At 38.6% G+C, this 24,811-nt stretch overlaps 1 protein-coding gene across 2 annotated transcripts in view; it reads left to right on the forward strand.

The window, feature by feature from the left end:
• Positions 1-24,811, forward strand: part of ctc1 (CTS telomere maintenance complex component 1) — a 70,211-nt gene that overhangs the window by 25,599 nt on the left and 19,801 nt on the right. The window contains exons 13-21 of one of the 2 annotated variants that reach the window (XM_067971381.1): positions 6,056-6,743; positions 13,417-13,506; positions 13,908-14,051; positions 14,526-14,620; positions 15,279-15,388; positions 15,883-16,048; positions 17,929-18,006; positions 20,472-20,637; positions 21,998-22,062. In XM_067971381.1, coding sequence (XP_067827482.1) covers positions 6,056-6,743; positions 13,417-13,506; positions 13,908-14,051; positions 14,526-14,620; positions 15,279-15,388; positions 15,883-16,048; positions 17,929-18,006; positions 20,472-20,637; positions 21,998-22,062 — 1,602 coding nt within the window. The remainder of the gene's footprint in view (positions 1-6,055; positions 6,744-13,416; positions 13,507-13,907; positions 14,052-14,525; positions 14,621-15,278; positions 15,389-15,882; positions 16,049-17,928; positions 18,007-20,471; positions 20,638-21,997; positions 22,063-24,811) is intronic. The other variant, XM_067971382.1, reaches the window with a different exon arrangement.

A 24,811-nucleotide genomic window follows, 5' to 3' on the forward strand; every position in this document is an offset into this window, starting at 1 on the left:
GGAGCCAACAACATACATGGTCTAAGCAGTGGTCAAAGGAGCTTTCAAAGTTTATAAGCTACATTTTCCTGCACCAGCAACCAGAAAATGCAACCAGCAGCTCCATCCCCTTGAATACCACATCCCACCATGAACAAAGAAAACAATAAAAAGAGAAAGAAACAAACAAGATAAAGAGATGGTGAAAAACAATAACATGAACACAACAAACATAGGTAAGAAAGAGATCATATCCTTTGATTTACCCTGAGTGACTTCACGGAAGATTGACTTTTAATATATAAAAAGCCTTGTGTATGGTGCACACTTCCTGTACACATTACCCTTACTTCCTGTGTTACGATTTCTGAGTAATGCTTTGTATGTCAACATTTATCATAGGAGAAAACCCTATGTCAGTCAACACACAGCTGTCATGATGTAAGTGCAGGTCTCCCGAGACTAGTTGGTGTTGCTGAGCCTCCTCCTTCTCGTCTCCCACATCTTCTGCCTCTACGAACAGTAGAACTCAGGACACCCAAAACTGTTTCAAAAAATTAATCTCCAGCAGCGCTCCTGGCTCCATCTGGATTTAGACCCTGTAACTGCTCTATCTCTGCTTCTTTATTCTGGTATTCCTGGTTCTGGCCTCTGCCCCACAACAATTCAGCTGCTGACTCCCTGCCTGCCCCGTGCCATTTCTAGTGCCGTACTCCCTTACATAAGAACATAAGAAATAGGAGCAGGAGTAGGCCAATCGGCCCCTCAAGCCTGCTCCGCCATTCAATAAGATCATGGCTGATCTGATCCTAACCTCAAATCTAAATTCATGTCCAATCTCCTGCCTGCTCCCCGTAACCCCTAATTCCCTTTACTTCTAGGAAACTGTCTATTTCTGTTTTAAATTTATTTAATGATGTAGCTTCCTGGGGCAGCAAATTCCACAGACCTACTACCCTCTGAGTGAAGAAGTTTCTCCTCATCTCAGTTTTGAAAGAGCAGCCCCTTATTCTAAGATTATGCCCCCTCGTTCTAGTTTCACCCATCCTTGGGAACATCCTTACCGCATCCACCCGATCAAGCCCCTTCACAATCTTCCATGTTTCAGTAAGATCGCCTCTCATTCTTCTGAACTCCAATGAGTAGAGTCCTAATCTACTCAACCTCTCCTCATACGTCCGCCCCCTCATCCCCGGGATTAACCGAGTGAACCTTCTTTGTACTGCCTCGAGAGCAAGTATGTCTTTTCTTAAGTATGGAGACCAAAACTGTATGCAGTATTCCAGGTGCGGTCTCACCAATACCTTATATAACTGCAGCAATACCTCCCTGTTTTTATATTCTATCCCCCTAGCAATAAAAGCCAACATTCCGTTGGCCTTCTTGATCACTTGCTGCACCTGCATACTAACCTTTTGATTTTCTTGCACTAGGACCCCCAGATCCCTTTGTACTGCAGTACTTTCCAGTTTCTCGCCATTACCTGTCACCTGAACCTGCTTAGCGCCGTTCTGCTCCTCACCCTTGCCTGCTACAATTAAAATGCAGGGCCTTCTTCCCTTGCCCTTGCAAACATGCAGTTGCTACAACCTACTTCCTTGGTATTTGCAAACTCGAACATCTTTCCTGCCATCTTCCTCTGTATCCTGGGCTCTTAAAAAAAAAAAAGTAAGAAATAAAGTTAACTATGGAGTTAAGTGAATTCTTAAACTTAATCAACATTGAATAATAATCAAAGTCACTAATTGAAAGGAAACGGCTTTGCATTTATATAGCGCCTTTCACAACCTTAGGACATCCCAAAGCGCTTTACAGACAATTAAGTACTTTTGAAGTGGTCACTTGTAATGTAGGAAATGCAGTAGCCAGTTTGTGCACAGCTAGGTCCTACAAACAGCAATGAAGTAATGACCAAATAACCTTGTTTTTTAAGTGATGTAGGTTGAGGGATGAATATTGGCCAGGACACCAGGAGAATTTCTTTAAAATAGTGCCATGGGATTTTAAACCACGAATGTACAGCAAATGTGCATAAAGCCATATAATTCAAATGCAAAAATATCACTACAATACTGTTACAAATTTTGGGTCTACATTAGATATTCTCTCAGGTTCAGCAATACCGGACATTCCTATAAAGGGACGTCATGTCCCCTACGTCAGGAGTATACTTTTACTGCCCAATATACACTTGTACAATAGGGTAACCCAGGGACTGTAACAATACTGTGTGTACTCGATATTGTGATCTCGCATGTGCGTTTCTCTTATCTTCTGGAAAGCGGACTGTTGCACACTCTGAGACAAAGCCAGTTACAAACCGTAAAGTGGTTTATTTTACATGAAATACATGAATGGGATATCGCTTCACAGTGAGTTTTATTTATTTCCTATTGCTGGTTGTAACATCAAAAATAATAAATCATGCAAACCTTGCCCTATTCACTTTACAAGTCACTATCTCTAACTGGCATTTGTCTGTTCTATTATTGGCCTCATTCATTCATGCCTCAACCTAGTTTCTCTCATAGCCTTCCTCTGACTAGAGTGAGAGCAAGACCTTTCTGTGTGTCTCATTCTTTGAGAGAGGGGAGGCTAAAATCTCAACCTTTGCCCTTCACTCAGCTTTCTATGTTGAGGATTGACTTGAGGAGCTGCCAAACAAAATTACCACCTGAAACAAGGAACTTCCTGCTTCAGTGTAGGAGCTGTGCAAATACATTGCCTGCTTACCCCAGGCAGGGTTTTAAAAAAAGACAGGGTTGCTGCTGCTGGTCGCTGTTTGATTCCTGCTGAGAAGGGTGTGTGCTCGTTTGTGTGTGTGAGTGAGAGAGAATATAAGGTGAGAACAGGATTGGGATGGGCTGTGATGGCCCTACAGTTGAATAACAACAACAACTTGCATTTATATAGCACATTTAACATAGTAAAAAGTACCAAGGCACTTCACAGCAGCGTAATCAGACAAAAATTGACACCGAGCCAAAGAAGGAGATATTAGGAAGGGTGACCAAAAGCTTGGTCAAAGAGAGGCAGAGAAGCTTAAGGACGGAACTCCAGAGCTTATGGCCTAGATGGCTGAAGGCATCTCCAAAGGTGGAGCGCACAAATTGGGAGATGCACAAGAAGCCAGAGTTGAAGGAATATGGAGTTCTCATTGCATTGTAGGGTTGGAGGAGCTTACAGAGACTGGGAGGGGTGAGGACATGAAGGGATTTGAACATGAGGATGACAATTTTAAAATTGAGGCATTGTTGGACCAGGAATCAATGTAGGTCAGCGAGCACGGATGATGGATGAATGGGACTTGGTGCGAGTTCGGATACGGGCAGCAGAGTTCTGGATGAGCTTAAATTTATGAAGGGTGGATGGTGGGTGGCTAACCAGGAGAGCATTGGAATATTTGAATCTGGAGGTAACAAAAGCATAGATAATGTTTCAGCTGCAGATGGATGATATTACAACGGTGGAAGTAGGTGGATTTTGTGATGGAGGATATGGGGTCGGAAGCCCAGCTCGGGGTCATATAGGACGTTGAGGTTGTGAACCGTCTGGTTCAGCCTGAGACAGTGGCCAGGAAGAATTGAATCGGTGGCTAGGGAACGGAGTTTGTGGTGGGGACCGAAAACAACGGCTTCGTTTTTCCCAATGTTTAATGATAGGAAATTTTGTCTCATCCAGGATGGATATCAGGCAAGCAGTTTGACAACACAGAGGCAGTAGAGGGATCGATAGAGGTGGTGGTGAGGTAGAGCTGCGTGATGTCAGCCTATATGTGGAACCAGACGTATTTTCGGATGATGTCGTTGAGGGACATCATGGAGATGAGAAATAGGAGTGTGCCAAGGATAGATCCTTGGAAGAATCCAAAGGTAGCGGTGTGGGGGTGGGAAGAGAAGCCATTGCAGGAGATTCTCTGGCTACAACTGGATAGGTAAGAGGGCAGTCGCACTCAGCTGGACAACAGAGGAGAATTGTTGAAGGAGAATGGTGTGTGGTCAACCATGTCAAAGGTTGCAGACCGGTCGTGAAGGATGAGAAGCGATAGTGCACCACTGTCACAGTCACAAAGGATGTCATTTGTGACTTTGATTAGGGCCGTTTCGGTGCTGTGGCGGGGTGGAAACCTGATTGGAGAAGGAATAACTTGTGACACTCATGGTCTCAGTTACTACATGAAGAGTTGGTCTTTGGGCAAAGAAGTCACTGCTTTCACGAGAGAAGGAGGGGCATCTCTGCAAAACCTCACCCCTCGAGGATTTTCCTTCTCTTGTGATGATGCAATTGTTGCAGTGTTTAAAAACAAAACAAAAGCACAAAATCTAACCTTGATCTATACTGCTCCTCTCCAACAGCAGCTGCTAATCTGATTTAACTGTACTGTTGTCCATCAAAGTCCCCTGTTTAACTAGTTGCTATAGCACAGAGATGAAAAGAAAAACCAAATGCTGGAAATCTGAACTAAATACAGAAAATGCTGAAAATACACAGCAGATAACCAGCATCTGAAAGAAATCGGCTAATATTTTGGTCAGCTGAATTGGCTGATTTCACCTGTGGTGGGGTGTAACAATTGGCCTCAACATGTCTGGGCTAAGAGTTGGGGTCAGTCAGGGCTCCCCACCTGAGTGATTGATCAATTATCTCAGTTTGGAAGTGCATGTGGGGATCTCCAGTGAGCACAGGATTAGGCTCAACGTTGATGTTCCCCATGGTTGAATAGGCTCTCTGTCAAATAGCCCAGCAATATTTCTCATTCACTTCCACAGAGAATGATCACTTAAGCAAGTGCCTGGAATATTGCTAATTGTAAACAATTTTACAACACCAAGTTATAGTCCAACAATTTTATTTGAAAAGTCCAACAATTTTATTTGAAATTGTTGGACTATAACTTGGTGTTGTAAAATTGTTTACAATTGTCAACCCCAGTCCATCACCGGCATCTCCACATCATGGAATATTGCTGGCACCCAAATAATTCTGTGGCATACTACAGATGAACTGCACTTTCAGGAGAGGGCAGAATAATTAGGAGGTAAAAATTAACTACTCTTTAGAGAAATCTATTTACCATATTTGTCTGCATGAATAATTCTAGAAAATTGATTATTTGTGTGAATGCTAATGAGTAGGTTTTTTAAAGACATGATTTTAAAAAAGATTTCTTCAGCAATTGAGGCAATCAGCTGGAACGAATTTTCTACTGAATGTATAAATAAACATGTCGATTAGTCTGATGTATACCTGATCCAGTTATATAATTACACTGTACCCATGCACTGCCATAAGACCTGATGAAAAAATACTGGTCAAACTGTTTATATATTTAACAAGGTTCATATTGGTATTAATTTTTTTTAATGTTGCGTCAAATGAAAACAGGATTCGAGTCAGAATAAACAGTGCACTTGAAGTGAAACTTTTTTTTTCCTGAACAAAAACATGGCACAACGAACATTGACGGGATTTTGTTTCCCTTTAAGAGAGGCTCTGCAGTATTTTTCCATTACAGCCTGTCGACGTGGCAGGGCTTGTGTCTTTTTTCGGGCATGATGGGAAAGGATTTGGGAAGGGATTCAATAGTTGGTTGGCTGGCAGCGTTGAGTTGAAATCGAATACTTAATTGTAGTTAGAGTTTAAAGTGAGTGATTTTGCAATTCAGGCTAGAATCTAGAGTATAATTTTCAGTGAAAAATATATTTTTTTAAAAATGCTACATAAATAAAATCTGCAGAATGAAGAAACGTTCAAATGCCCTTCCTCGGTTTGTTTGCCTTGGAACGAGGGCGCATTTAGTGGCTATTATCTGCAATGCACGTCATTTATCAACCCTTGGGGATTTGCTGTGGAATTTGATTGGTCCGAGCTGAAAGCGTAGAGGGTGGGGTAGCACACTGCAGCAGATGTTTTTGTGGTTACTGAGAACTCTCGGGTTTCAGCTCCAGCTTCGCTTTTGTTGTTGCTGCTGCTGCTCCATTTTAGCCCGAGCTGTGAGCTCACTGCATTGCAAATAATGTACACACTCTGTGAGTACACTTGATTGTAATTGGATTTTTATCTGCTGTTTTAACAGGATTTATGCTCAGTTTTGTGTTGGTGACCTACAAGTACTCAAAAGACGTACGGCTTCAACAAGAGCAAACATAGCGACCCTGCTAATCCCTGCACTACCAAACACCTTATCTACTAGTGGAAGAACTGCTCTTCGCAGCAGCTGCAGTGAGGCATGCAAAAACGATGAGGTCAACAGAATCACAGCCAATCAGCACAAAGATGGCCCTTCCCTTCCCAAAATGCCTCGGCTGAAGGAAGTTGTGCTGCAAGAAGGCCATGTTGGTGAAAGTAAAAGAACTGTCTGTTCACACCCATTATGGACTGACAGAGAAGCAGTGGGTTTCCAGAGCGAGCAAAAGCAGCTAGAAGGTAGAGGTATACCCACTGGATATTCAACAGCATGCAGAGGAAAGAGAAAAGAGAAGACTTCCAGTGTAGGCTGTGTTACTCAGTTAATACTAGTAACTCACAAAGATGCCTTGATGCTGAGGAACTGTCAATATGGCAGAAACGAAGGCTGTGAGCATACTAATGGCTCTGAAGAGGCTTTCACCAAGAGAGCTAAAACAGGGTTGGGACTGGCTTTCCAGGCTTCGGCACTCAGTATAGGAAGCCCTAGACAGTGGAAAGATGAAGGAAAAATCGAGGGATTGCCAGAGCTGGAAGCAGACCCTTCTCTTTGTTCTGAATACAAGAACCGCACACAAGTAAGTACTGTTTTAATTGAACTTTGTCCTTGAAAACTAATGCTGTGATGCAGCACAATTAGAGCTCCCTAATTATGGCAACTATGCCTGTTACATACTGCACTATGTTCTCCTCTCTATAAAATGGAAGTGAATTTGACACAAAGTTCTTCTTGTAGATTACAAACCTTATTTGGATAAATTCCCTAAATCAAAAATAAACTGCAACATTAACCCTTTAGGTACTTTTTTTCAAAAAAAGCTCACATTTAATTCTTGGTGCAGTTCTGCAAGACCAATGTAAAATTGTGGACAAGGGTCAAGTCTCTGTATAAACTAATCTTGATCAAACGGCTAATGTGTACAGTATGTTGCAAAAGATTAATAGAAGAGGAATGCTTGTGTTTTTATAAAAGCAATGACCTTCAGCGTATTAGTTTACAAGGTTATAGTTGTGAACAAGTGTTGGCGAGGTTGTGATCGATTAAGTTGTTTACTGAATACAAGTAAATCTGAAGTGATCCATGCCTTGTCAAAAGCTTTCTTTGTTTGGGTGTTGGCTTTGTTAACTCTTTGTGCTGAGAAGGTCACATGACTAATTCAACCCTTTATGGATTTTGCTGTAATATTACATTAAGCTTATTTTTTTTTGGGGGGGGGAGAGGCGGGGTGTCATTTTTCAGCCATCTTAACTACCCTAAATAATTTGTGGTTGGCTTTTTTTTTCCATTGTCGAAAATTAATTTAATTTTTCATTCCTTGACCCTGCAATTTTTCAGTTTTGCCTTGTAAAGTTTTTATAAAACTGAAAGTTGCTGATCTGAGGTATGGCAAAAATGTTTCAAAATCAACTTTAGCTGCCAGAAACTATCCTGAGAAGTTTAAAAATTTCAGCTGCATTATCCACTTAGTGTTTTTTTAAAAAAATGTTTGTGCTTAAACACTCCAGTTTGAGAAATTGGTTTACAATTAAGTCTGGTGACTATGTACAAGAGCAATGACAGTAAAGTGGAAACAGAATATTACTGAAAGTTCATTAAGAATAATGTGTTCTCTGCCAAAGTTCTTAGTGTTTCAAATTTGGATTGACTACTTAATTTCTGAGAATAAGAGTAAATGTGCACTTGTTAACTGAACATGAATATTTATTGATTGATTCAAAAATTCACTTCAGAATCTCTTTACATAAAAGGCTTAAGATATGTCTAGTCAAATATATTCTAATTTAAAAAAAAAGGACACAATCACTTGCATCCCTTTTACTTTTTTTTGAAAGAATTGCACAGTTTGTTTGTTGTACTGGTTACTTTTACATTCGCAGGATAGTTTATGTTCACAAGATTAACATAGGTTTTGCAGGTCATAATGGGTCAATTCATTTTCTAAGTCTGAAAGTTACCCTTTTCACATGTGTAAACTTGTAATGGAGTGAGGAAAGTAAAGGTAATGTGAAACACCAAAATGAGTCATTGTGCAACAGTAAAGGCACAGTTTTTTCTTTTTGAAGCAAATTGATATTTTGAAACATTAAAAATACATTTTATAGTGATATCATTGAAAAATAAAATGTTCTAAATTTCCATGGATGAATAACTCAGAACTGCAGCCGTACAAAGCATTTTTTTCATTTGCAGTATTTTGTGACTTGACCAAAATTAAAATCTCCTACGTGCTTTTATCTTAATGCATCAAATCCTTCTGCAATTGTGTGAATTTTAAAGGTTATCATTTTACATATCAACAAAACCCTTAGTCAAACATTTTTGCCAGATTTTAATAATTAATTTGTGAATCTACCACCATTTTGTTTAAAAAGAAATCTAAGCTCTAGCAGAAAATATAAATTACAATTAACCTTTAATGACTTGTACATATTTTGGTGATTCAATTCCTTTTTTTTTGAAATTTGAATTGAGTTTTGTCTGGTGGTAAATGTTGAGTTGGGTATTTAGTTTTTCCCGGTTGAATTTAAGAGATCTGAGTGCATAGATCAGGATTACTGTATCAATAGGGATGAGCAAAATATTTGTGTTTGATCTTTTTGATATCTTTGGGGGAATTACTTTCATGTGGTTCTTGTGACATTTCCCGCCAATTTACGGGTGCCCGGAAGTAGGCACCGCTTCACCTAGTCTTTATAGTGAAGACGACGAGCTTTGAGGAAGCGCCATTTTAGTGCAAATTCATGCCTCCACTTGTACAGATGTGGTGGGGGGAAGCTACATTAGCCTAGAATGGTCATATTTACTTGTATATTTGTGCTAGAAGCTGCTTTTGTCAAGTTTCCGGTAACACCTGCAGTCTACCCAACTTCATTGTGCCTTCATTGTTCGTTTGGTGGGTTCTACAGTAAAAGGGTGCAAAATTAACTCTTGCATTCTCAGGGAAATCAAAGAAGGAGATACACAGTGCTCATTATTTTGCATTTGCTGTTGGTAGAGAAAAATTGCTTCCAGTAAACCTTGAATTGTGCGCACATGTTTTCCCAGCAAGTACCCATAATTGTTTAAAATCCAGCTTATGAGAGCTAAATAATCTTGAACCTACTGCTTATTTTACTGCCAAAATGATGCTGCTTTCTTTTTGTTTGAAATCTCCCACCCAATGCAGTCACAAATTTAATAAATGTGAGGAATTTGGCTGAGATTTAACTCCTAACATCAGTGGGCAGTCAGAGTAAGGGGTAGCCAACATCAATTTGATACAGCTTTTGTACATAATCATTTTATTAAAGTATCTTAATACTTGATAGGTTTGCAGTTGGTTTGGGAATTTACTCTTCACTTTTATTGGGAATGTCAATGATCCTATATTCACGCACAGGTTTAAATTCAAGATATGCAAATATTTTGAACAAGGAGGGAAAAAAAAACAATGAATTTGGTGCACTGAAAGACAAGTTTAGAGTTTTTCTTTTGCTTGACCTCTTACATCGATCTGAGATAGTTACGGACATATGGGAGTCCTGAATACAGTTCCTATTTGACGTGTTTTAAACCTTTTTCTTCAGTAACATTCCTGAACAACAAATAAATTGAAATCTTCATCTTAAATGAGTTCATTGACTTGTTGATACAGGAAGTTTTGTCCAATGTTGCTAGCGTTACTTGTATTATAATTTTTATAACACTAGTCACTTGACAAATTCTCCTTGAAGTTTAAGGTGCTCTGTTTTTGTGAGGAGGGAGAAGAGGCAGACAGCTGACTGTCATTTCCACCATGATGATGTACACAAACAAAGCAATGACACTAACAACACAGCACACATTTTGTTGCATATTGTCACCAGAAAACAATGAAAAAAGATGTCTGCCAAACAATATTATCTGGTGGCAATGGCATTCAATTTAGCATAGCTTTTCTTATTTTATATAGCAACGGTAACTTGATAATTACATTTAGAAATGGCGTATCACAAATTAACAAAGATAAGCATTTTTGTAAATATAAATCTCCCCCCAAATGGTGCTTTTTTTTTGCTAATGTAAGTATGTGAATTTTGCAACTGGCCTCCGGCCTGTAAATTGTAATCCTGGCAAAATTGTTGCATGGTAGGACAGAATGTTGTGATACAATTATCTTGCGCGCTAACGTACTGTTCAGGTTGTCCTTCAAGATGGACTTGAACTGAAAATTAGAATTTTTAAAGTATAATGAACTACTTTTGATCTATTGGTAAAATGAATAAACATACAATATTAGCAAAATATCAGGGGAGTTAAAATATACATAGCAGTAACAGATGGACAGTTCATACAGCCAGGGTTCCAACAAATAGAAAAAAAATCACTAATTTAAAATGGCTGGTAATGTATCTGTTGTGAAGTGTTACTGATGATATGTCATAAGAAAACATTTCCTATGAAAAGTAGAATGGATATCTTTTGCACAGTTAAACTGTATGTGTGGGAACATATTTATGTTTAACTGTGTTTGTCTTTTGAACAATTTCTTGTGGTTGGTAGCCAGAACTGAATTCCTGATTGGTGAAATCGTCAATGCTGTAGACATTAAACGTTAAACAAGTATATTGTATTAGTGAAGCCACCAACCACTGTCAAATTGTGGTTGGCATCTGTTAATTCTTACAAGGTGAAATCCATTGTTTGTGTAAATATTTTTTAAAAAATGTGATCTTAATTTCTCACCAACATGTATGTTGGACAGGTTTCATATCTCTGGTACAGGGTGTTTTATGATCAACTGTATAATCTAATTTTAATACTGTCATGGTTGCTTTGACTCTTGCCCAGTCCCTCGTCCAAAAAAAAGGTTTTACCATATCTAGGGATTTGGTAAGAAACAATAGTGTTGCACCACATCTTTAATCATGTGTACAGGTTTCAAATGTAGGGCAAAATTGATATTTGGCAGATCAACAAGGATTGATAATTCACTTGAGGAATTTGGATAATCTTTGAAATTCTTGAGTGGAAAGGTTAATTTATGAATTACGTGTCCCTCCCCCAAGGTCTGTTGAGTATACGCGCAGGATCTTTTTTCCATCAGTAAGCTTTCTCATTGGGGTGCTTAACTTCCATTTCTCCTACCAGTTTTTAAACTGTATACCAGCACCATTTAATGTGGTTGTTAAATTTTGTTTTATGCAAATTTAAAGAAAATTAGTGGCACGAATGCAAATAAAAATAATGGTTTACTTGTATATAGGAGGTAGAGTGAGGGAACCGAAGAATCTAAGTTTTTTTCCTTAACCTACTGAACTTGCAATATGTTTTTTTGTTATAATCTGAAGTGATATGTAATATAATTGAAGAGTTGCAATCAGCTATTGCTGTATACATGACTGACATTTACTTATTTCACATTCACATTGGACAAAATAGTGGCTGGTATTTGGCTGCTGAAGGTTTTTTTTTCTCTACAAGAAGTTAATGGTTTTGGAGGGAACTGTTTTTCCCCTCCCCAAACCCCCGCCAAACAAATTAGCACAAGTCTGTAAATGCAGTTCTGTAAAATGAAATTTGATTACTATTGAAGTATTGTCAGACTGGTTTTCTTTACCAGCGGTTTATTGTTTGAGAAGTGCATCAGTTTGTGGCTGACTACTATATGCTTAGCCAGGAAATGACGCAAAAAACTGAAGTGTAAAGACCAAGACACAAGGGAATAAGTGTTGCTTGTTTCTATGGATCTGATTCCTGTGGATACCATGGTATATTTGATAGATGAACTGCAGTATGTAGGTTATTTATATTTATTGCTAAGTGGGGTTTATGGAAAGAAATCTTGACACATACACTGAATCTTTCAAATGTTGTGATCTACATGGCTAAGGACTATTTGAGGCCGATGTCCCTGATTTAGGTATATATGTTGTAGAAACGTAGATAATCGAGCCTGTGTGGTTTCTGAGAAATGGTAATGTTTTAATTTTAGGGAGTCAGGTGATGCACTGATCAAAGTTAACTTTTGCTCTGTCTGTGTGGAACTGAAATTTGCTGTACGTTTTCAAGAGGACCAGTTTATCAGATTCACACGTGCCAAACTGATTTTCTTTGTTCCCTTGCCTAAGAATCAACAAAACTGATTCCAACTAAAGCTGATAAATTTGAGTGTTTTACAGAAGGAGAATATGCACAGGTTACCTCATTAAAAGGTTTTACCTTTGTGAATTGTTCATGATTAGGGTTCCTCATTCTTGGGTTTAGTTTTTTTCAAGAATTTGGATCGAATAAATTGGGCGAAATTGGCTGCAAGCAAACTGTGCTTTTTTAGATCTAACAAAATATTTGTGATCAGAAAACTTTGGTTTTAATTGAGTTTAATTAGCAAAATCATTTTGGACAGTACAAATATGATACTTAAATGCCTAATGGCTGCCTTCACAAAGTTTTATTCTGAAAGGAGTTGACCTCATTAGCTACTTCCTCAGTACTTCCTCTTTTTTATAACTTTGTTCAGCCATCTGTACTTGACTTAGGCATCTGAGGGTTCACTGTGTGTTGATGCTGCCCATCAATATAGATAGAAGATACTCTTTGCATCAAACAGGGACAGCTGTGTATGCCATATATGCAGCATGCCAATATTGATGCCAAGTTTTATCCAGAATTTGGAATTCATCTTTTGAGGTGTAGGATTGGGGTTGACCCTAAAATCCAAAGCCTTATCCATACTAGGATAATGAGCACTACCCCTCATGGCTTTTTGCCAATTTTCTCCCCTTTTCTCTCCCGCTGTTCTGAAGGTGCCGACACATGATTACATTTGCAGGTAATAAGGACAATTATAAATAATGAAGGATCCTTGTTAAACAAACAGACCAATGAACAGTCTTAAGAGCAATGAATACAGCTTTGCCACCAGTATATCTAGAGATGAATAGTTTGAGTCAGTATTTTATTATGTTCAAATTTCCTTATGTTAATCTTTGTTTCTTCCCATTATTTTGTCAGTTTATCAGGGATCTCTTGCCATTGATAAATTGCATTCTGTAATATGAAAAACTGAACATGTTCAAATGCCTGCTCCTGAAACTGTAGTTTGCTTCATAATTTTATTTTTAAATCTACTGTTCATTTTTATTTTTGTTTGGGTGAAATGATCTTAAACTGGTTTAAAAAAAAACTCTGGAGTAATTGGCTCAATAAATCATCTTTGTTCCGGTATATTTGTGAGGTGCTTGGGTGAGGTGACTGGGTTACATGTAATAATTTTTCTCATGTCATTCCAGATGCAGTTGGATTTCCTGGGTAAAGCTGTGCAGTGGTACCATCTGATAAGCCAGGGGGGACTATACAGACTGATTGGACCAAAACAGCTGGTAAGAGAACCAAAAGCTGCTTTTGTTAGGAATATTTGAGCATGGGAAACCAACATCTCCATAAAATGTGGCAACATTTAAAAGTCTGCATATTGTAGTTGTCTTTGGACTCATATTTTGTTGGTTGTAAAGAAGGGAATGAAATCTCATGAATTATTTTTTTTATTCGTTCATGGGATGTGGGCGTCGCTGGCGAGGCCAGCATTTATTGCCCACCCCTAATTGCCCTTGAGGAGGTGGTGGTGAATTATGATGCTTTGCATTCTGATTCAATTCTGCAAAAGTAAATGGTTCAGAGGAAACTGATTTATGTTCAGTTATCACTTCAAAAGATGCTGAAAATATTTATTGTTTTTCTTAGTAGTTTGGACTATTTACAGATTTTTTCCGTCTTTATCTAGGACACGTCTGTTTTTGAACGCCACTGTTCTCCCTCAGTTCCACGGAAGACTCTACAAAGTTTGAGTTGTCCACTCTTCCTTGTTGTTCAACCTGACTGGAAGCTGCAGTATATTTCTACTCTATCCTGTTTACTCCAGTCCCAGGTAGGCGAGTAATTTGGAAATCAAGGAAAAATAGGGATAAATCAGGATTCCGTTGCAACATTAATCTTGCCATTCAAAGATTTTAATGACTTGTTAAATTGATTTCTGAAGCATTAGTAAGTGGGAGTTATGTAAAGTGACGGGTGTAGTTCTGTGTAATATATAATGGTGGTTGTGCATTGTTATAGTACTGTGGAATCCATCTTGATTTAAAGATCCCAGTTAATGTGACCGGCTATGATACACAATAAAGACAAGTGGTACAAGATTGCTTTGACATTGGGAAATAAAAGAGCTGCTATCATTTCAGTTTACAGTTATTCTGATAGTGATGAGCTAGGTTCCATGATTGTCACTGATTTTGTATATTGCATTATATTCAAGGACTGAGATCATAATTTGTTTTAATGCCTTTGTCTTTAAGATATAATTCTGCATCAGTTTCTCTTACTGGTAAAATTGTTTTGATTTCAGCTTTCCAGCAATCAGATAAATGTGTCTGCTCACCTGGATAAATTGGCTTCAGAAATACCTCATCTAAGCTCTATTCAAGAAGTACTCTCTAGCAGGTAAGCACAAAAATGCACACATTCTTATTGAGGACTATTTTTCCCTGCCCCAACTTTCCCTTTGATTATCTCTTCTTCTCTCTTCTCTCCTGATGGTGGTGACTCATGCCAGAGTACAGTTCTACAAGTTACAAACCCCATTACCCAAATAGCCATTCTTCATGCGTAACCCTAGACAATTAATGTAAATGGGGTATTGGACTGAGTCCCCAATCCCGATCCCATCCTTGCACCATATGTATTCTTAGTAGGATCACTGGACAGCAAGTAGGAGTGAGGATCTCGGCCAATATTTTTTAAAAATTCCTAGATGATAGACATGAGCCAATCCTATTGGATCTGCTCACTACTGTTAAAGATTCCTATAACGTGTTTATGAATTGGGCATTCCTTGTATTACAACCAAAGATGGTGATGTCTACCAATACGGTCAATTTATATATATATTTATATGCTTGGTTTTTCATAAAAGCATGAACTTAATTTTTCAGTTTGGATTTTATCAATTTGAGCTTCCTTTATTTTCAAGTTTAAAAAAAAAATGAATCTACATAACTTATTACCAAATCCAGAGAGGAAAATTTGGGTCTGACTGTTTGAGAAACACAGTTTGTTATAGCCTAAATTGGAGCTTTCTAATATTTGTATTGTCTGACAGTTTCTCAGCATCGCTTGTCTCTTTCACTGGAATCATCTTGGAAAGGGTGTGCTATGAACCCAATAGAAGAGCCAACTTTGCAGCTTTTATAGCTGATAAAAATATGCAAGGTAAGACTGCAGTAAAATTACAATCTATTACATTTACTGTGTATTTCCAAAATCAGATTGTCCTACAGTTGGTTGAAATGCAGTGATATGCTACTGCAATGTTGTGTAACAATGGTGGGATGCAGAATTGTATCCAGAATTTTTCTATATGGCTGTCTCATTGCCAAATACTATCAGGGAAGATAAGATACTGAGAGAAAGCTTTCTGTTTCGTCAGTAGGAGAAGGGAAAATCAGGGTGGGGACATCTGCCTGGGTATTGCGCTCTCGTATGTAAACACTGACAGAAGCTGAGGAATGGATTACCTGTTGGGTGGAGAATATGACTATTTTAATTGTACCGAGCAGAGATTTCATGTTGTTTTCCTGTTAACAGTAACGGTACTGAGTTGATGAGTATAAAAGGGAAGAGTGTTTATTAAACAGTCTCCTCTTCACTCCCTGGTGACTTTGTTTTGCTGCGTATAACACAGGTTGCCTCTTGGTTGTTTATAGGTATTTCTGTTCCTGGTGACTGGGGTCTGAAGCTGACTGTCGGTGACATTCAGAATACAGCCATAGTGCTGCATGTCTATGTAGATCTCATGCAGTTATCTTACACTCTTGGGGTTTTGCCTGGAGCCATGGTGACGTTTCATGATTTGGAGAGGACCACATCCAGGTTAGTATTTTGTTTAGGAACAGGAATAGGCCATTCAGCCTCTTGAGCCTGCTTCGACATTCAGTTAGATCATGTATGATCTGTACCTCAACTCCATGTACCTGCCATGGCTCCAAATCTCTTGAAACCCTTACCTAACAAAAATCTATCTCAATCTTGAAAATTTTTGGAGTGTTCCAGACTTACAATACCCGTCGCGTAAAAAAAGTGCTTCCTGATTTCACTCCTGAATGTCCTGGCTCTAATTTTAAGATTAGGTCCCTTCATTCTTGATTCTCCCACCAGAGGAAATAATTTCTCTATCTACCCTATTGAATCCTTTTAACATTTAAACACCTTGATCAGATCATCCTTCAATCTTCGATACTCAAGGAAATACCGGCGAAGTTTATGCAATCTGTCCTGATAATTGAACCTTCTGAGCCCTGGTATCATTCTGGAGAATCTGCGATGCACCCCCTCTAAGGCCAATATATCCTTCCTGAAGTGCAGTGCCCAAAACTGAATGCGGTACTCCAAGGCTCTCTACAATGAAAACATAACTTCCTCCCCTTTGTAATCCTGCCCCCATGAAATAAAGGTCAACATTCCATTAACCTTTTGTACCTATCTACTAGCTTTAAATGAGTTATGTACTTGGACTACCATATCTCTTTGCTCCTCTATGGTTTGTAGTTTCTAACCATTTAGAAAATATTCCAATTCCACTTTCTTGGGTCTAAAGTGGATGACCCCATACTTGCCCACGTTAAACTCCCATCTGTATAGTTTTGCCACTCTCAATCTGTCTGTGTCCCTTTGCAACTTCCTGCTCCCATCTGCACTACTTACTCTCCCTCCTAATTTACTGTCATCTGCAAACTTGGATGTATAACTTTCTATTCCTTCATCCAAGTCATTAATAAATAAGGTGAAAAGTTGAGGCTGCAGAACAGATCCCTGGGGCACACGCTTGTCCCTTCCTGCCAATCTAAGTACCTACTCTTTATCCCTTTTGCTACATGGGAGAACAATTTGAAAAATTCTATTGATTGGAATACTCAACGTCAAATGTGTTACCCATCTGAAAATAAAATGACTCTTGTATTAGTTCACCAGAGCTTTATTCCTCTTTTTTTGTACTCATCACACAAGGGATGTCAGCACCAACAAATGGAACCTTTTGCCATTTCAGGCACTCCTATGTTGGGTATAAGGAATCCAGCTGTAGAATAACCTTGATTCTACTATGCCCAACAATGTACTTTAACTCAGAAATGTACCCCTTATTGGATGTGTTTGAATCTTTCATTTCATACATCAGCTATCCTTGTAGCCATTTTGAATGCAAATGCCAAATTAGGGACAGTTGTGCTGTGCACTAATGTTTGCTAGGAACTGGTTTGGACTACCCAAATTAATTTAATCAGTCCTGGATGGATTGAAACCCAGGTCCCAGAGATATTTAACCCACTGCACCATCCGGGATTAGTGAAACCCATGACTGAGAAAAGGGTGCAGAAAGCAAAATGCTGCAGATGCTTGAGATCTGAAATAAAGACAGAAAATGTTGAACACTCAGCAGGTCAGGCAGCATCTGTGGGGAGAGGAAGATAGGTTTACTGTTTCAAGTCTACGACCTTTCCTGCCTCCACAGTTGCTGCCTGACCTGCTGAAGGTTCCTAGCATCTTCTATTTTATTACTGAGAAATGGGTTCTTGTTAGATTGCATCTGTGTCAAAAACAATAAAATCAAATATGTGCAATTGTATTTTTAAAGGAGTGTTCTCAAATCCAATTGCAAAAACTTAAGTCATTTAATCTATAGTTAAGATACATTTCAAACTTGATTTTTAAAAAAAAATTCCATTTCAGTTGAATCTTTCCAAATTGTTTTTCAGGCACAACAATGTGTACTGCAAATATGTGCCTTCCAGCAGTATCTCTGTCCTTGCACTTCCTTCACTGGAGGCTGAAAGGTTGGTATTTTGATTTTCATTTTGTTCATCTTATGTGAAAGCTCAGTATACTAAAATGGAAGAACCTATACATTGATAGCAGTAGTCAATGATCTCGCCAGTTTTCACACCATGTTTGGGTTATACCTCAGATGTAGTTCAGACACATTTGCATTTAATTCAGTCAGTGTTTGAAGTATGTTGAACAGAGGACATGGCATTAATACCCATCTGATATCTCTGAACATCAGATCACAGCAGCAACAGTTTGTGATCCTACTTAAAACAGTGGGGAATTTTAAAGGAAGGGAAGCTTCAGTCTGTTGGGGATTTTTGGGCAAAAGAACTGAAGTAAGGTGGGAGGAGGTTCGTGTGGAGCATGAACACCAGTATAGACCAGTTGGGCCAAATGGCCTGTTTCTGTGCTGTAAATTCTATGTATGTAACTTCTTTTAGAATTCCTAAGGCAACAAACTTAGTACTGCCTGTTCCTATTGGGGAAATTATCACAAACCTTGGTAATTGCTATTAAGTAAAAACGATCTGTAGTAGAGATAATTTAATAACATTTTCAGAAAAAGTTACTATTTAACTTTAATTTGGTGTACCTTAGATAATATGGGTAACATTTTACAAAATCTTTTTGAATTGTTTGAAACTTAACATGGACCAAAGTATGAAAAACCTAGGTTGGCTTGTAATTCCAGCCTCCACAGATTTCTAACAATTTAGTGACTTTGGCTCAACCAATTCCCCACACGTAACCACAGGTCTGTGCTAGTTCCTCACAGCCCAGCATGGACAAACAAAGTGCCTTTACAGTCAAGTTTTAGTCCACCTCTCATTTAAAAAAAAGTCCTGCTGTGCACCATACAAAACATAAGAAGTGGGGGGAGCAGTGTAACTAATTATCATTGCTACACTGTACCCAGAGGGACAGAGTCACACCATTGGTGATGTCACAGAAAGATACTGTCTATTTTACAAAAGTTAATATACCTAGTTGCTACTGCCAGCAAATGGAAACTTGGCTCAAGACTCATATTGACTGTCAATGTGGTGGTTGTGAGGAAGGAAAAAGAGAGGAGGGACATAAATTGGAAAAAATTGGAGGATTGAGAGGAGAAAAAGTCAACTTGTGTTTTCTTTTTTTTAAAAAAGTCAGAAATTAAACTGCAGTTTAAAAAGCCATTTTAAAGATGCATTTGGCTTAAACTGAATTGAATGCAAAGTCAAATTTAGAAATATAAGTCTTAAGAGTACAAAATGTGTGTAACAGCAGGAAGTTCTCATCTCTAATGCCAGTGAGTTTCAGACATCTCATTGTTTTGTGAAACTTCAACTATAATATTCTTGCTGCAATTAGCCTTAAAATCTGGAAGAGAGGGGGTTGAAATGGAGGGAAATTCTATTGACACTTTTTACAAAAAAAATTGCAATTGAATCCTGTCTAGACTATGCTAAGATCGATGAGGTATGGGGAGCTTTTGTGAATGTGATTGGGAGCCCCTGATGGAAAGCAGGACTAATCTGGGCTATGATGATGAAGCAGTATCATTGATATATTACAAAAAAATTAGCAAGGTATTGGTAGATATTCAGTTTATTAAGAAACACATACTTAGTGTTGTGGTTTCTTACATAATGGTTGAAATTCTGTGACTACTTTTCCACGCCCTTGTGTTAAATTCCTAACTCTGCTAGTTTATCGCAATTCTTAATCCCATTTAATTTTGTGCACAAAAGATTTTACACAAGCAGATTAACCAGTGCACAAAAAATGCTACTCAGCGGAACTTCAACCCTTTGGAGAATTCCTGCTCTCATCCTTGCTGCTTGGGAATGTAAGGTGTAGAGCGGAGACCATGTGACCCATTAAAAGGGAGCGTGGGGAGAGACACTCCTTGCCACCCTTGGTGACCTCTAAGTAGGGAAATGAACAAGCCTTGAGAGCAGGTCATTTACTCACCTGTTTGGCCTCGTGTAGAAAGAAAATAAATTGAAAATGTAATGGGCAGAGTGAAGCTCTGCTATCTTGTATGAGCACTAACTTGTTCCTTCAGTGACTAAAAATATATTGTCTGATTTGGAAACTTCCATTCTTAATCATCTAACTGCAATATAATAATTAGTCACTGTGATTCAAAAATCAAAAAAGCAGAAAGTGCTGGAAATGCGCAGCAGGTCGGTCAGCATCTGTAAAGAGACATGACAGGTTTTGGGTGTGCAACCTTTCATCTTCAGTTCTGATGAAGGGTACACATCTGAACTATCAAAATTTGCCTTTTCCTTTGCTTTATACTTCTGGCATTTTCTATTTCAGATTTCCAGCATTTGCAATTCTCGCTTTTTATTTGACTGTTATGATTCGGTGATCTCATTGAACTGGTTAAATTTTATTATAAATGTGAGATTAATGACTTCAGATTTTTTTGTCTCTTCTGAAACTGTTGACATTTTCTTAATGTAATCAAATCTGCCTCCAGTTTATCAACAAACACAGCCATTTCAGACCTGCCCCTACTTTATCTTGGAAATCTAATCTCTGGGCAAGAGAATCACCTTCAAGGGATTGTTTGCTGCCATGTGGTTAATGTTCGGTGGCTGAAACTGCAGTGGGTGTGCAGTCGTTGCAGCAGTATTTTTAAACAGGTACGTTTTAATTTTAAGTTTAGAAATGACAGGAGACATATTTGGACCCAAGTAGCTATGTAGAAAAGGAAAAGGTGGAAATACACAACAGGTCTGTCAACGTCTGAAAAGAAATAAAAGTTATCTGAATTACTAAGGGTCGCCAGCTGAAATGTTAACTTGTCATCCCTTTTCATCTGCTGATGACTACTGTGTATTTCTAGCATTTTCTATTTTTATTCCCAATTCCCAGCATTCAATTTATGTTCATCAAGAAAAATAAAGCTGCGTCAAATCTTAAGTCCTCATATTTTGTCGTCTTGATTTAAAAAAAATAAGCTATTGTTTGCAGTGGGCTTAGTTTTGAAGTGTTTATTGTGGAAATCCATTGCCAATGTAGCTGGTGGCAGTAACCAGAGAATTGGGTAGCTGGAACAGTGGAAGAAGTGGATAATAGGGGTATGGGGCCATTTACAAACATTTGACTGCCATTAAAGTTGTCTATACTAAGTGCTGCCTTTTTTCTCATTCCTGTTGGCCCCATAACATGAAGCATTGCCTGGTAGCAGAGAACTTTTATCTGAGATGGGAGGAAGAGTCTTCTGGATTGTCCTGCTCCGTGGAGCTATGCATTCTGTCAGCCAATCTCAGAATGGCATTGATGGCAATTCCTGAAAAGGCCTGCAGCCTACCAGCAAGTTGCACAATGGGAAATATAAAGTTGCAAGGGAGGGGTTATTGAAGGCAGCTGGCCCAGATTGCCAACTGTCCATACAATATCTTCTAACCTTTTTTTCTTTAATATAGTACCCTAATTTTGATTCATTGAGTATTTTAATAGTTTTTAGGTTTGTTGGTAGATGAAACTCAGCAAATTCTGTAGATTAAATTAAAAATTATATATAATCCACACTTGGATCTTTTTAAGTAGATTTTAATAGTTTTAGCCAAATGAAATCTTGTTTGGGACCAAGTGTTGTGTGTTGTGTTACAGAACAACTAAACAGTAAAAATCAAGTCACAGGGATATTTTAACCAGAATTCTCTGCAAATGATCTCCAGTGGTGGGAAAAAAGTATTGTTACACATAGACATATCCAACAACACAAAGCATGTAGGATACAGATGTTGGAAATAATAAACTGGGACATCCAAATCTAAAGTGAAATTAAGAGCTATAATTCTCATGAATTTGAATATTTTAACCAAATATTTCCTATACTTCAGGATGAACCATAAATATAGTGTATGCAGATACATCAAATTTGAAAGCAAAAAGATCAATTGCATTTTTATTCAAAAGTAAACACTTGCAGATATAATTGCATTTTTTTTATTAATGAATGTAATAACCAAGTTATTATTTGATTTCTATGGATAGGGAAGGTGCACAAGAAGTTCTGGACCGTGTCTATCTGCAGTTGGTGTTTTTCGTGCTAATGCAAAGTAAGCATCAACGATTAGGAACCTGATTTAAACAAAATGCTCACCTCCAGAATCATTTTATGCTTCACTATGGCAATCAAGTTGCCAAAGCATTGTTGGTGCAAGTCCGAGAAGATCAGCATGGTTTTTCAAAAGCTGGAATATGTCTAGTCCGGGCACGCAACTTTCTTTTTCTGTTTCCTACAGGTTCTTGCACATAATATGTTTCAAATTATTGCGAGATCACCACAGCCAGAGGATTAGTTCAAAATGTTTTCTATGTTACTTTTTTCCCCAGTGATACATGGCTATTAGCTTTGTCAGGCTCCAGATCAATCCATTTGATGTGGTTTATACAGAACATGTGCAAGTTAATGCCCCATACCACAAAATGGTCACAGCATTCATTTCACTGGTACATTTAAGTTTGGGAAAACAAAGGCTGCTTCATGATATAAGCTATGGACTTGTATTTGGACTTCTATTTCTCTATTATACATCAAATGAGATTTTCTTGTTACCTCTCCCCCTTCTGCCCTACCAATGTCTCGCTCTCCAGTCATTTGTCTAGAGGAATATTTGCATTATGGCATGTGAACAATGTGAGATGGGTAATTTTGGTGGTGTGACAACTTCGCTTTCAGCTTTTTGTCTGGAACTGATACAGCTGCAAATACTTGGGGGGTAATTTTAAACCCCAAAAATGTGTGGATTAGTGGTGGGGGGGAGTTGAAAATAGTTGTTTTTTGGGTTGCGACCGCAACCCGGCTTTGTCTGGCTTTAACGTCGGCGCATTAAAGTATAGGCTTCCCACTGAGAATGCCAAGTCCAAAAAATTTGCAGTTGCGACCCCAAAAAAACAACTATTTTCAACTCCCAACCCACCTGTTCATGGGGTTTAAAATCACCCCTTTAGTCTTACAAACTCCTCCTTCCTTATATTCCTATCAAGTAGAAATTAAGATTTATCACCTCACCTGCTCTCATTTTATTTGAGCACCTTGAAATTGTGGAACTCTTTTGCTCTCAATCTTTGGGCTTTTAGGTCCCTAGCTTGGAAACAGAGAATCACTTCTTTCTGATTTACCTGATCTTTTCTCCTACTCTTCTCAACTTGTTGGTGTCTTTCACTATGGAATTGGGCATTCACCTCAGTTTCTTAATAAGAATTTTGAAAAACCATCTATGATCTTGGAGTTGAATCTGCCTCCATATGGCTTGGGATGTAGCTTGTAAATACAAAGTCACTTACAGCAGGTATTTAGTAGATGTAGCTAAGGTAGAAAAATAAGCATAACAAATTATCGCTGGGCAAAATTGTTTAAACCAGTTTGGCCCAACTTGCATGAATAGGCTCTATTTTGCCTCAAAGCACCTACTCTTGTCACAAACAATCTGTTGAAATGGAAAGAGTGCAGAAATACTGTTCTTAAACAATTACTATTATACAAACCAATTTAGCAAGTTCAACATGGCTGTGTGGAAGGTGTGCTCCCAAGAAGGGATGAGGTGCAAGTTGGTGTAAAATTGCAACTCCAGTCCATCAGAGTTAAAAGTTTGAGCTGACTCCTGAAGAACTGCAACTCGTGTTGTACGGTGCGCATTTATTTTGCAGCTAACCTCTTGCAACACTACAATGACGGGAAAGAAAGCTCTTAAAACAGTTTGCTGTGATTTGTGTGGTAGATTGTAATGCACTCTGACCTTTCGCCTCAACAAGCAGCTTCGAAAGTGTATGTCTGCTGCGGAAAAAAATACTACTTATTAATGGACTGGTGTAAAGATCAAGTGGAATTTAGGACAAGTATTCTTGTGTTTTTTATATCAGAAATTTGCATTTCTGCTCCAGTTTTGACCTTTTAACACTAAAACTTCTCCCCTATCTCCACCACAGCACTTGCCAAACTTATCTCTTCCATGGGACCATCTCCTGCTCTCGTGACTTCCTCCCGACCTAGCTCCTAACCACTGACTGCTCCTCAACCCAGTGGCCAACTGCTCTCTTTCACTAGGCATTGTTCTTTCCATTTTTAAAACTAGTATAGTCACCCCACTCCCTTCAAAAACATACTCTTGACCCCTTTGTCTTCTAGCTGTCACCCATCTCCAACTTCCCTTTCCTCTCAGGTTCTGGAATGTGTTATTGCATCCCAACTGAGTGGTCCACTCTTGGTCAATCCAATTTCTGTTCCACCAAAGGACTGAGACTGCGCTGGTCAGTCACCAAGGACATTCTGTGACCATGTGCATTATCCCTTGTTGGACCTACTGCAGGTTATGACACAGTTAGCCACGCTCTTCACTCCATCAGCTGATCTCTCCTGGTTACATTTCTCCCTGCGTTGATGTTGCCGGTACATCTCCTGGAATAGCTCCTCTCATATCCACACAGTCAATTCTAGTATGCCTCAAGGTTCCTGTCTTGCCCTTCGGTGATGTTATCTGTATACATAGGGTCACCTTTGATGTGCATGCTGATAAAACCCATCTTTACTTCTCCACTACCAATCTTGATTCCTTGACCATTGAGGTGGTGGTATATTGCCTGTCTGACAGTAAGTTGTGGATGAGTCAGAATTTTATTATAGCTCAACAGATTGAAGCCATCCCTGATCCTATCCTATGTCTAGAATCTTGTTGAAGCTCAACCCAAAGGTACATAATCCTTGATGTTCTTCTCCCCTGAACTGATCTTTAAACCCTACAAACAGCCCATCACCAAAACTCCTTACTTCCACCTCTGAAACATCACCTCCCTTTCACTACCACC

The sequence above is a fragment of the Heptranchias perlo genome, chromosome 34 (genome assembly GCF_035084215.1).
Source record: "Heptranchias perlo isolate sHepPer1 chromosome 34, sHepPer1.hap1, whole genome shotgun sequence".
NCBI lineage: Eukaryota > Metazoa > Chordata > Chondrichthyes > Hexanchiformes > Hexanchidae > Heptranchias > Heptranchias perlo.